The sequence below is a fragment of the Phocoena phocoena genome, chromosome 10 (genome assembly GCF_963924675.1).
Source record: "Phocoena phocoena chromosome 10, mPhoPho1.1, whole genome shotgun sequence".
NCBI lineage: Eukaryota > Metazoa > Chordata > Mammalia > Artiodactyla > Phocoenidae > Phocoena > Phocoena phocoena.
The window spans coordinates 66869951-66883393 of NC_089228.1; the positions used below are offsets into that span (position 1 = coordinate 66869951).

The 13443-nt window shown below is 39.5% G+C and overlaps 1 protein-coding gene across 3 annotated transcripts in view; it reads left to right on the top strand.

Moving 5' to 3' along the window:
- Positions 1 to 13443, top strand: part of MAPK14 (mitogen-activated protein kinase 14) — a 74733-nt gene that overhangs the window by 21426 nt on the left and 39864 nt on the right. For all 3 annotated transcript variants that reach the window (XM_065886353.1, XM_065886352.1, XM_065886354.1), the window contains exons 2-3: positions 1125 to 1254; positions 9134 to 9192. In XM_065886353.1, coding sequence (XP_065742425.1) covers positions 1125 to 1254; positions 9134 to 9192 — 189 coding nt within the window. The remainder of the gene's footprint in view (positions 1 to 1124; positions 1255 to 9133; positions 9193 to 13443) is intronic.

Genomic DNA, 13443 nt, shown 5'->3' on the forward strand with positions numbered 1-13443 from the left:
CCCCTTGCTCCTCGTTTCTTTTGTCACTCCAGCATACCATATTTTTTCTACCTCTGTTTTATTTTTCCTTTGTTTGCACTTGCTTTTCTGAGAGGCAGCATAGGAAAATAGTTAATAGTGTGAGCTCTGGATCCAGACTTCCTGCACTGTCACTCTCTAGCTTTGTGACTGTGGGCAAGTTATTTATACTCTCTTGTGCTTCATTTTCCTTATCTGTCAACTGGGGAATGATAATAAAGACTCACTAAATGTTAATAATATTATTTTTTCTTCTGCTTGAGGCTCTTTTCCACTATATCTTTACATGGTTGCTACTTTCTTATCATTCACTTCCCTCAGCTCAAATGTACTTCCTCAGACATCCTAGCTAATGTAGCATAACTCCACCAGCTTTCTGTCGCTCTTTATCCCGTTATTCTATTTTACTTATTCATAGCATTCATCACTGTGTGAAATTTATTTTATTATTCTGCTCTTCCCCTCTCCCCCCATCCCCTGAGGTCAGGGATATGTTGACTTATTCCCGACTATATCTCAGCTTCTAGAAAGTGACAAATACTTTGTAGGTGCTCAAGAAATTTTTTTGCCAACTCATTGTCCTGAAAACATGGTGGTTTCCAAGGCCTCTGATCAGGCAGCATTTGGTGGCAAGGTGACACTGAGGCCTAGGCCAAGAAGACAGAATCCAGCTCTTTGTGTACCAGTCTGTTGGCTCATCTAGATCAGGTGGCTGCTGCTTTTGTGTTATTGGGACATAGCTACATTCATTTAAAAATGTACTATCTGCTGCCTTCCAGTTCCAAGCACAGAGTTGAGTAGTTGAGACAGAGACCCTAAGCCTCACAAAGTCTAAAATACTTACTACACAGCCCTTCACGGAAAAAGTTTGCTGATCCTTGATTTAGATGCATAGAAAAAAAGACAAGAAGGAAACACCAAAAATAATTAATAGATTACTTTGGATAGTGGGATTATATGTCATTTTAATTTTTATCTTTATACTTTTAAAATTTATTAGAGACCCATTTAATTTGGAAATGAAATAGCCTTATAAATACTGATTTTAATATATTAAGAGAACATTTAATGATGAGCTTTTTATGTTTTTTTTTTTTTTTCCTTAGTGCTGCTTTTGACACAAAAACTGGGTTACGTGTTGCAGTGAAGAAGCTATCCAGACCATTTCAGTCCATTATTCATGCCAAAAGGACCTACAGAGAACTGCGGTTACTTAAACATATGAAACATGAAAATGTAAGTTAATAATTCAAGGCAGGATAAATTCTGCTGTTTAATAGACTGGAAAAAATTGTGTTTTAATTACTGCGAATGGAAATGCATTAGAGTACATCAAACTTGGACCGTCCTTGTACTGGGGTGTTAGTAACCACTGCATTATGTCAGGTAGATTACTCAAAGCCTTGGGATGAAATCGGTGCATCTTCCTGGAGTTTCAGTTTTACTTAAAGATTTTTAGAGGAAAAGCATATAAAATTTTTTTTAACAAAAATGAATATTGTGGGCTTCCCTGGTGGTGCAGTGGTTGAGAGTCCGCCTGCTGATGCAGGGGACACGGGTTCGTGCCCCAGTCCGGGAAGATCCCACATGCCGCGGAGCGGCTGGGCCCGTGAGCCATGGCCGCTGAGCCTGCGTGTCCGGAGCCTGTGCTCCGCAACGGGAGAGGCCACAACAGTGAGAGGCCCGCGTACTGAAAAAAAAAAAAAAGAATATTGTGAGATAAAACACAACTCACAAGGATTTTTTTTTTTTTTTTTTAAATATTTATTTATTTATTTTGGGCTGTGTTGGGTCTTCCTTTCTGTGCGAGGGCTTTCTCTAGTTGCGGAGAGCGGGGGCCACTCTTCATCGCGGTGCGCGGGTCTCTCACTATCGTGGCCTCTCTTGTTGCGGAGCACAGGCTCCAGACGCGCAGGCTCAGTAGTTGTGGCGCACGGGCTCAGTTGCTCCGTGGCATGTGGGATCTTCCCAGACCAGGGCTTGAACCTGTGTCCCCTGCATTAGCAGGCAGACTCTCAACCACTGCGCCACCAGGGAAGCCCCCTCACAAGGATTTTTAACAGAAAATATTACAAAGAAGTTTCGTATTCTCTACTTGGTTTACTTAAGACTATATTATCAGAATATGGGAATCCATGGTATTTTGTGTTGTTGGGTTTCTTCAGTGGAGAAGTTTGAGGAAGAGTGCCTTAGGTTCACTGAATGTCCTATCAGAGATGGGTATTATTTTCTGGATAATTTAATATAATTTTTTCCTTTTAATTTTTAAAAGACAGCTTTTCTAGATTCAGGGATTTTAACAAATGTGACAAAGACATTGTTTAAGTTAAATATAACGTTTCCTTGTCTATAAGTTTAGACATTTGAGAACAATGCTGTCCTGCAAAGGAGTGCTTAAAAATCCTAATAGCATAAATAAATGGATGCAGTTGGAATATTAACTGAAAGTGAAAAAACAATTGACTGAGGACACTTATTTTCCTGAATTTCAAAATCAAGTTAGAAAGGGTTTATGTGATTGCTGTATGAAAGGAACTGTAAAATTTGTACCATTGTAGAAACAGTGGCCATAGAGTTTTTAGAACTATTTGACCCTATTGGTGGTTACTGTGTAGAAAAAAAATTCAATTTTTCAGTTTATTACTTGGCTATTAAGATATTTTTCTGTTTCAGTATATTACTTGGCTATTAAGATATTTTTGTTTCAGTAATTGAACTCTTTTTTCTTCATAGTAAGAAAAAATGTATTAAAATACATTTGTTTCACAAAGTACAAATTTCTTCTAAATTGAGAGCATTGTGACTTAAATTTGGAATTTAAGCTGTTGTAATCACAGCTGCAACTTATTTATTTTCATGTTTTAATTGCATACTATTGAGAACGTCCTGTTTTCCACAGATTATCTCCATTCCTAGGTATAATTTTTATATGAGCATCCATGTGCAAACTTGAGTTTTTAAAAAGTTCAGTGCAGAGCTGCAGCCTTCCTAATCAGTGACATGTTTATAAGAAGTTGAGATATGTGGAGAAAGCTGGCAGGAGAATCTTTATTCCGAAGTCTGCATAAAATCAAGGTGGTCTGGCAACTTAACTGATGGGTTTACATTTGGCTTTTATCACAGTTGAGTGTGTATGCTGTTTTTCATTACACGTTAATAAATGTGACAAAGATACTGTCATAGCTTTTTAAGAATACTTTGAAAATGGAATGCAAGCCAAACATTTATGGAACCCCAAAGCACCTCCAGGAGGCCCCAGGATCCCACTGATGTTGTCTGTGCTAATTTAAGAACATCTACTGTAGAAGATTACCAGCACTGTAATTTATTGTTCTGCTTTATTTCATAGTCAATTTAAGCCAATGTTTAGGGCAAAAATTATTTTGGGTTATCTGAATCCATGCCTTGGCTTTTCTAGTGATCATTGCAACAACCTTATTTAGTATGCTATATTTTAATTTTCCATAATGAGATACTTTGAAATATGTCTTACATGATATTGGGCTGGTTGCATTTGAGCCATTCTGTATTTGTAGACATGAAGAGGCCACAGTGATGGGATACAATTGTCTTAATTTAGGAAAGGCTATGCGAATTTAAAGAGGACTGACCGTATTAGGAAAACAGGATTTTAATTTATCTAGATTGTTTTATAAGCAGTTTGCTTAATAGCAGTCTTTTTTATATTAAAATGTTTAGGTTTTCACTGTATCGATGTAGAGGGTCACCTGTATTTAGATGGTGATTTGTTGTTTGAACAAAAGGAGGCAGATGGCTGAATGTTCATAGTTCTCCATTCTGTTGGCAAATGTTTGAAGAGGGACTGGGAAGGGGCCAAAAGTCTTTGACTAAATGTAGAAAAATTCCTGAATTTCAGTCTATTTTACAAACGCTTGTTAGGTATGTACAGTGTAAAAGTATTTTTACCAGGTGAAGAACCAAGACTTCCAAGTAAGTTTAATCGAGGATTTTTTTTTTTTTTTTAAATTTTATTTATTTATTTTTGGCTGTGTTGGCTCTTCGTTTCTGTGTGAAGGCTTTCTCTAGCTGTGGCAAATGGGGGCCACTCTTCATCGCGGTGCGCGGGCCTCTCACTATCGCGGCCTCTCTTGTTGCAGAGCACAGGCTCCAGACGCGCAGGCTCAGTAGTTGTGGCTCACGGGGCTAGCTGCTCCGCGGCATGTGGAATCTTCCCAGACCAGAGCTCGAACCTGTGTCCCCTGCATTGGCAGGCAGATTCTCAACCACTGCGCCACCAGGGAAGCCCAATCGAGGATTTTAAGAGGAATTCCTCTCCTTTATCTTCTCTTCCTCTTTTTCTTTCTTTCTCTTTAATGACTGTTTTGGGCCACTGTCTAACTTTGAGCTAGCTGCCTTGACTCCAAAGACAGCAGCAGCAGGAACTTAAAACTCATGAAAAAGTTAAGTAAGGATTCGTAGCAAATAGAATTTTTAGGTGCCAGAATGCACATGTGATCTTTTACACAAAAATGCCTCTGACTTAAAATCCATAGTTCATTTTATTTCTTTTATTAGTGATAATGAATGACAGATATGTAATTTTCATATGGGTTATAGGAGCTAGGGGATGTTACTCTCTGAACAAATTTACCTGGCCCATTCCTGACTGAATTTTTGACCTTGATCTCATTGACATCTGGTCTAAGGAAAGATTAAAAGGAAGCAGCTGGCTAGCTGCATCCTTTTGCTGTCTGAGTAGGTACTGTACAATTAAGGGCCTGGAGAGCTATACATTAAAAAAAACTTTTAATGATTAAGGGACTCCTTTCATATATTTTATTTGGGAGCCTTAGAGTTAATCTTACCATGATAGAACAAGTGGTTGTTTTGGTGTGTTTGTGTTAAATAGAATAAATATTGTCTTTGACTGGTTACTGACTTAGAAAGTGTTTTGTGAGTGTATACCAATTTAATAAAGATATATTACTTCTGTTTGTCATTGTAGGACAGTCATCAGAGATATTTGCTGATTATTTATACTATAACCGTCTTTTCTAAATATTTAATTCCTGGGTTACTTTCTAAAGCGTCTGAAATCATAATGGCAGAAGGAGTAAGGAAATAGGCTAAAATATGACAAATTAAAAATAAATTTCCATTTAAGAAATGAGAAATGAATCAATTATGGAATGTTCCCCAAATCTATTTTAATGCTGGGAAACTTTTGTTTTACAGTATTTTCCTTATGATTAATATTCCATAAATAGGATTAATAGAGAAGGGATATTTGTAAAAGCCCACAAAAAATTAAAAATACTTTGATGTAACATGAGTGGCTTTAATGTCATAAAATGTGTCCCTTTTAAGGAAATTAAAACTTGATAGAGTATTTGCTAATATGCTTTGTTCTATTATTTTTTTCCAAATTAGTCATTGTGCTTCTTGCAGCCATACTTTTTAATCATTTGAATAATTGAATTTAGCTTTATATGTCATGTTTTGTTACTGGAAGTAGCTGCTTCAAATAGTTTGTTTCTGTGATTTGTACTTTACAATTCATTATAAAACTCTGAAGTTTCTGGTCACGATTTATTTTGGTAATCCACAGCTGGTCAGTCTACATAATCTTCCCCAAAATACTACGAAAATAAGCAATGATATACACGTGTCTTTCATCTGAGGAAAATGAGGCTCAGAGAAGATATTTTTATTTATGTAACAAATATTAATTGAACTGCTGTGTGCCCAGCAACATCCCATGTTTTGGGGTTATTGGAATGTAAAAGAAAGAAGCTCATGGGTCTAAGAAGTCACAGATTGATTGGGGGTTCAAATTTACAGCTGTTTGATTCTAAATACTATTGTGTTTTCAGATTGAAATGGGAGTTTTTATTTAAAATGCTTGGACTTGTTTCACTTTAGTGTGTTTGAGATAACCCTTGCATGAATAATCCTGTGTAAATTGGATCTCTAGTAGTTTAATTTTATTTTGATCTGAGGATATTTTCAAAGCCACAATTCAAATAATGTAAAACAATGTAAATTGTTTTAAAGTTTCCTTGTTGAGAAGATGGGGCATCTCAAATAACAAGAATCAGTGATTAGAAAATATTGGAGCAGGTGAATAAAATTGGCTTCTAGGTCTCAGCTATCAGAAGTACAAGAGGGTGTAGGGGGTAGTAATCAAAAGACCAGAGGTTGGGACTTCCCTGGTGGCGCAGTGGTTAAGAATCCGCCTGCCAATGCAGGGGACACTGGTTTGAGCCCTGGTCCAGGAAGATCCCACATGCCACAGAGCAACTAAGCCCGTGCGCCACAACTACTGAGCCTGCACCCTAGAGCCCGTGAGCCACAACTACTGAGCCCACGTGCCACAACTACTGAAGCCCGTGTGCCTAGAGCCCATGCTTCGCAACAAGAGAAGCCACTGCAATGAGAAGCCCGTGCACCACAACAAAGAGTAGCCCCCACTCACTGCAACTAGAGAAAGTCTGCACAGCAGTGAGGACCCAATGCAGCCAAAAATTAATTAATTAATTAATTTTTTAAAAGACCAGAGGTCTTAAGCCAGGACTGTATCAAACTCAAGGAGAACAATTATGATTTAGATGGGAAAGGAAAAAAAATGATTTGACTTAATTTAAAGCACTATTCAGAGCTATTATAAGGTCATAGATAACACTATTGGTGGGATGTAAGTTGGCCTCATCTTTATGGACAGTTTGACAGTATTAAGATCCTTAAGCATATTGATGTCCTTTGATCTTGTGATTCTATTTCTTGAAATTTATTCTCTGGAAGAAAATACAAGGTGTATATATGCACGCATGCACGCATATGCACATATACTTGCAGTGTTCCTTAAGTGTCCAAAGATAGGAACTTGGTTTTATTATGGTATATACAAATGGTAGAACATATTATTGAAAAACATTTGAGGACATGAGAAGAGTCATTATTTGTTAAGTGACAAGACAGGATATAAAACTGTATGCATAGTATAACCCTGATTTAATTTATATACATCAGAAAAATCAAAGAAAGTATCTCAAAATGTTAATGATAGTTGTAACCAGTAGTACAATTAGAGGTAATTTTCGTTTTCTTGTGTACGGTTGGAGATGTACACAAGAAAGGAGTGTAAGGAGATGATGGATAACTGTGCCTTTCCTTTGCAATAAGATGCAAAGACTTGAAAAGCTATTCTTGAATTCCAAGGTCTTTTTTTAGTTTGTTTCCCTCTCACTGTTGTGGCCTCTCCCGTTGCGGAGCACAGGCTCGGGATGCTCAGGCTCAGCGGCCATGGCTCACGGGCCCAGCCGCTCTGCGGCATCCTCCCAGACCGGGGCACGAACCCGTGTCCTCTGCATTGGCAGGCGGACTCTCAACCACTGCGCCACCAGGGAAGCCCTGAAATTGCTTTTAAAAGTTGATATTTTTGTGTGGGTTTTTTGGGTTGTTTTTTTTTTTTGTCTTATAAGTTTATTTATTTATTTATGGCTGAGTTGGGTCTTTGTTGCTGCATGCGGGCTTTCTCTAGTTGCGGCGAGTTGGGGCTACTCTTTGTTGCGGAGCACAGGCTCTAGGCGTGTGGGCTTCAGTAGTTGTGGCACACGGGCTCAGTAGTTGTGGCTCACAGGCTCTAGAGCACAGGCTCAGTAGTTGTGGCACACGGGCTTAGTTGCTCCAAGGCATGTGGGATCTTCCCGGACCAGGGCTCGAACTCATGTCCCCTGTGTTGGCAGGTGGATTCTTAACCACTGTGGCACCAAGGAAGCCAAAAGTTGATAATTTGGATGAGTGGTGTAACATTCTAATTAAAAGTGCTCTTTTGGGCTTCCCTGGTGGCGCAGTGGTTGAGAGTCTGCCTGCCAATGCAGGGGACGTGGGTTCGTGCCCCGGTCTGGGAGGATCCCACATGCCACGGAGTGGCTGGGCCCGTGAGCCATGGCCGCTGAGCCTGCGCGTCCGGAGCCTGTGCTCCGCGGCAGGGGAGGCCACAAGCAGTGAGAGGCCCATGTACTGCAAAAAAAAAAAAAAAAAGTGCCCTTTTTCATGATAATATTTTGAGTGTTGGTATATTTTACTGAGTCCACGGTCATTGGTCAGTTTTCATGAAGCCCATTTAGCTTTTGTTTTTTCCATTTCCAGTTTCCCTTAAATCTTGCTGAACATATTACACATGAATTATATGTCTTGTTTGCCTTCTTAGTGCCTAGCTTTGTGGAAATGAGTGGTCTGGGTTTTAGGAGGAACTGGGGAAGGGGGGGATATTAAATTAATCAGTGTAAAGTCATGACCAGAAAAACTGCTCAAAGACCATGGATTACTGAGTATTAAGTAGCTCTTTGCTTTATCCTTGTATAAAGATAGCTTTTTTTTTTCATTTTTATAGTCTGATCTAAATACCTGATAGTGATTAATAATCTAATATTAAGAATATTATAAGAATAATACCAAGAATATACTGAGAAGATATATTGGGGCTTTAAAAATGTCAGTTTTGAAGACTATATAGTGATTTTTATTGAATAATAATATATTTTAAAAAGAAAAATGATACTGAAACAACAGCTGTAGAAGTATGACTCTTTTCTGTTTGTTAATCATTAGCCTATCAGTACATGTGTAAGTCAAGAGTCCTAAATCTTTTTGCTTCCTGATAAGCTAATGGTTATATGTGACCAAATTCTAAAGACATGAAGATTTTAGTAGTAAAATGAGTTATTATGAAAAGTGACGTTTAACAAGTAAAAAACAAAAGCATAATTTGGGTAAAAAATAAGTTGGAGTTATTAGATATATGATAATGTAATGTTATTGAACTGAGAGCAGGATTTGGAATTAGTTCCTATTAAAATGACTAAGACCTGGGCTTCCCTGGTGGCGCAGTGGTTGAGAGTCCGCCTGCCAATGCAGGGGACGCGGGTTCATGCCCCGGTCCGGGAAGATCCCACATGCCGCGGAGCGGCTGGGCCCGTGAGCCATGGCCACTGAGTCTGCGCGTCCAGAGCCTGTGCTCTGCAACGGGAGAGACCACAGCAGTGAGAGGCCCGCGTACCACAAAAAAAAAAAAAAAAAAAAAAAAAATGACTAAGACCTGATGGATAATTTCAGTATTTATTTACTGTTTGATTTTTATGTTTTCTTACAGGTGATTGGTCTGTTGGATGTTTTCACACCTGCAAGGTCTCTGGAGGAATTCAATGATGTGTGAGTAAATCCTCTGTGTTTGCCTTCCTCCGCTAGAGGTTAAAGATTAGCAGCCCATTTCTAATCCTGAAACACTTAGCACTATCAGACTTAGATTCTTTATTCCTGTCATCCAACTCTTCTGTGGAATGGGGAATGGATACAGAAGATGTATATTTTGGGGGGTATAAATTCGTATTTTCATCATCTCAGCCACATTGTGCCCTATTTGGAGACACAGTGGTGGGTCCTGGCAACAGTTCCATAGAGAAGAGTATAGGGAGTTTTGACCATGATTTTTATTCTCAAATTGTCTGTCCCAGCTTTCAAAGGGACATGTTTATATCAAGAAATGTAGTGATGGGTTTCCCTGGTGGCGCGGTGGTTAAGAATCCGCCTGCCAATGCAGGGGATATGGGTTCGAGCCGTGGTCTGGGAAGATCCCACATGCCACGGAGCAACTCAGCCCGTGTGCCACAACTACTGAGCCTGCGTGCCATAACTACTGAAGCCTGTCTGCCTAGAGCCCATGCTCCGCAACAAGAGAAGCCCATGCACTGCAATAAAGAGTAGCCCCTGCTCGCCACAACTAGAGAAAGCTCATGCAGCAACGAAGACCCAACGCAGCCAAAAATAAATAAAATTATTTTTTAAAAAAAATAGAAAGAAATGTAGTGGAGTCCTGGTTCCATATAGATTCTTCCATTTCTTTTATCCTGCTTGTGTGTGGGAAATGCATGCTGATCTTTAAAGTATTGGATTTCTGTACTGGGACAAATGGTGAGCCTCATGTGTTTAGAAAGCTGATTCTCCCAGTTTTGTGACCATCTCTATTGTTTTAGCCTGGGGAACCCCCCCTAGAAAGAGGGCCTGAGATTCTCAGGAACCAGTAGTTGAGGGCTAGGGAAAACAAAACAGAGAGGAAGAGAAAGTTGCTACGAGGATATGTTATTAAGTCAGTCACCATTGTGTGCAACTGGGCTGAAAACTGCCAGGGTCTTCAGTTTTCCAAAAGTTGTGTAGAATGCACCTCAGATGGGAGCATTTACCCACTGGCTTCTGACTCCATTGGCAAGTGTTGCCCCATGGGGCAGTAATGCCCTCACCTGCCCAGGTTGCACCTGTATGAGTACAAGATAGATTCCAGCAAGTGTTGTGGATGTTGTGCAGGTGTTGTGTACGTGTGAGTGCTCTACTGTAGCTTTCCCAATATCTGAATTAACATACCTCCCGTCCCCAATTCACAAGTATACTATAACATAAGAGAGAAGGAACACCTTAAATTTAGGGTTATACATTTTGTCCTGGTGAAATTTTGGCGTTCCTAAGTGGAAAGGAGGACTATTGTGAAAATCCAAATAAAATTGCAGATCTTGGCCTCTCTTCCTTAACCTCTACTCTCCACTGTCCCCAGTGCTGAACTTAACCCCACCCTTATCCTGGGCTCAGTTTCTTCTACCCTTATCCTAGGCCAAGTGCAAGCACCATTTGCTCATTTCCCAAAGAACAAGTGGGAGGGAGTGGAGGAGATGTTTGAGCTTGTGTGTTCTGTCTAATGAAAGGGGGGGAAAAATGAAAAAGAAATGTAGAATATTAAATGGAAAGAGAAGGAGGAAGGTAGCAAAAAAATCTCCCACCACTTGAACTTAGTTGGAACATGATATGACTGTGAGTCGAAGATGAAAGAAGGAGAATCTAGTCTAAGTGCAAGAACTCCCACCCACATTAACCTTGATCCTGCTAATGAAAGTTAAGAAAAAACTTTGAACTTCCTTCAAGCAAAGGGGAAAAAAAAGGCAGTAACTAAGAACAGCTGTGCTTCCTGAGCCCTGCGTGTCTCTAGAATGTGGAGGCTTCTAAAGCCTCCTTACTGGATGCCCCAGGCAGAAGCATGTGTGTTGCAAGTTGTTGAGCCCTGCTGTAGGCTATGTTTGGAAAAGAGAATATGGCCATGATGTTTTTTTTCTTTAACATTAATTCATTAATTTTTACTTTTTTGAGGATTTTTTTTTTTAAGAGCAGCTTTAGGTTTACAACAAAATTGAGGGGAAGGTACACAGGTTTCCTGCTTACCCTCCTGCCCCTGTACATGCATAGCTTCCCTCATTATCACCAGAATGGTATATTTTTCACCAAGAATGGACCTATATTGACACATCATAATTACCCAAAGTCCATAGTTTACCATAGGATTCACTCTTAGTGTTGAAAAGTTTATGGATTTAGACAAATATATAATGACATATCATTATAATATCATACAGTGTATTTTCACTGCCCTAAGAATGATGGGTTTTGATATTCTGTCTAAATGTGGAAAAAATGCTGAAGTAATATGTTTGTGAATTACTTTAGAAAACATTTGAATCAGGATTGAGCTATAGCCCAAAATTTCAGGTGTGATGAGGATTGATTTTTTTTTTTTTTAAGAAAGGAATTGATAATTCGCTGACCTAGGCTAATGCTGTATTTTGCCTTAATCAGGCATATGGAACTGGATTATGAGCCTGTTTCTCCTATGTCAAAGACCTTGTTTAAGGCTAGTGTCTTTGGGAGGTTAAGTTTTATCCATTGTGGTGCCTGTTGGCTCCTTTATCCATTTGAAGGCTCACTGACTTACAAGCATACCCACTGAACTGAAATTGCATTTATTTCTTCATTCATTCATTCAACAGATACCATGGCTACTGAGCAGGAATCTATTCTTTCTATGTAACTGTAACTGGGTTCTATTTGCTTATTTATTTCCAGCTTTACTGAGGTATAACTGACATACAACATTGTGTAATTTGGGTTATGATTGTTTAAAAATAAGAACGTAGTTCACCATTTGGGAGCAAATCTCAGTACTACTTGTTGAATACTTGCTGAGCAGAGTGTTAGAACAAGGCTCAGGATAATCAGAAACACTAGTCTTTCCCTTGATGAAATAAAAATCTTGTTAGGGGAAATAAATTCAAAACACTTTTGTAGGGGCTTCCCTGGTGGCACAGTGGTTAAGAATCTGCCTGCCAATGCAGAGGACACGGGTTCGAGCCCTGGTCCGGGAAGACCCCACATGTCACAGAGCGACAAAGCCCATGTGCCACAACTACTGAGCCTGCGCTCTAGAGCCCACAAGCCACAACTACTGAAGCCTGCGTGCCTAGAGCCTGTGCTCCGCAACAAGAGATGCCACTGCAATGAGAAGCCCGCGTACCACAACAAAGAGTAGCCCCAGCTCACCACAGCTAGAGAAAGCCTGCGTGCAGCAACGAAGACCCAACACAGCCAAAAAATAATAAATAAATAAAATAAGTAAATTTAAAAAAACAAAAACAACACTTTTGTAACCAAGTTATCTGTTGACTGTAAGACCTTGGACAAGTCACTTTTCCTCTCTGGGTCCCAGTTAGCTTCCGTGTAAAATGATGAAAATTGGGGTGGTTCACTTCTGAAGTGTTTTCAATCCCAGAGAATCTCTGAAAATAGAATGATGAACCTAAGGATACCTTTTGGAAAAATGTTTCATTGTTTACTTTTTTATGATTTATGTATCACTGAGAAAAACTTAGTACTTGTCCAGGACTATGGTTATTTCAGTATTTTCCAAAGTCATTTCAGAATTTGCATAAGAGATCAAACATCTTCACCTACAGTTACAGGTTGTGCAAATTTAAATACCTTTAGGGCCAGACAAATAACATAAACTAGGCTCAGTGCTATACAGAATACCTGCACTTCCTAAAAGCATTCAAATTTACATTAAAACAAAATAAACAGACAAAGACCCACTGTTCTGGCCAAATCAAACAAGCTGAAGACTAGAGTGGTTCTACAGGCTGCCAGGTTTAGAGCAAACAGTAATTTTGTTTTTTGTTTAAAATATTTATTCTTTTTTTGGGGGGGGTTGTTTGCTTCTTTTAATTTATTTTTTAAAATTTTTGTTTGTGTTGGATCTTTGTTGGTATGTGTGGGCTTTCTCTAGTTGTGGCGAGCAGGGGCTACTCTTCATTGCAGTGCGCAGGCTTCTCATTGAGGTGGCTTCTTTTGTTGCAGAGCACGGGGCTCTAGGTGCGTGGGCTTCAGTAGTTGTGGCACATGGGCTCAGTAGTGGTGGCACGCAGGCTCTAGAGCGCAGGCTCAGCAGTTGTGGCGCACAGGCTTAGTTGCTCCGCGGCATATGGGATCTTCCCGGAGCAGGGCTCGAACCCGTGTTCTTAACCACTGCACCACCAGGGAAGCCCCAAACAGTAATTTTGAACATTAATTTTCTGTGCTAATTAACAAAAT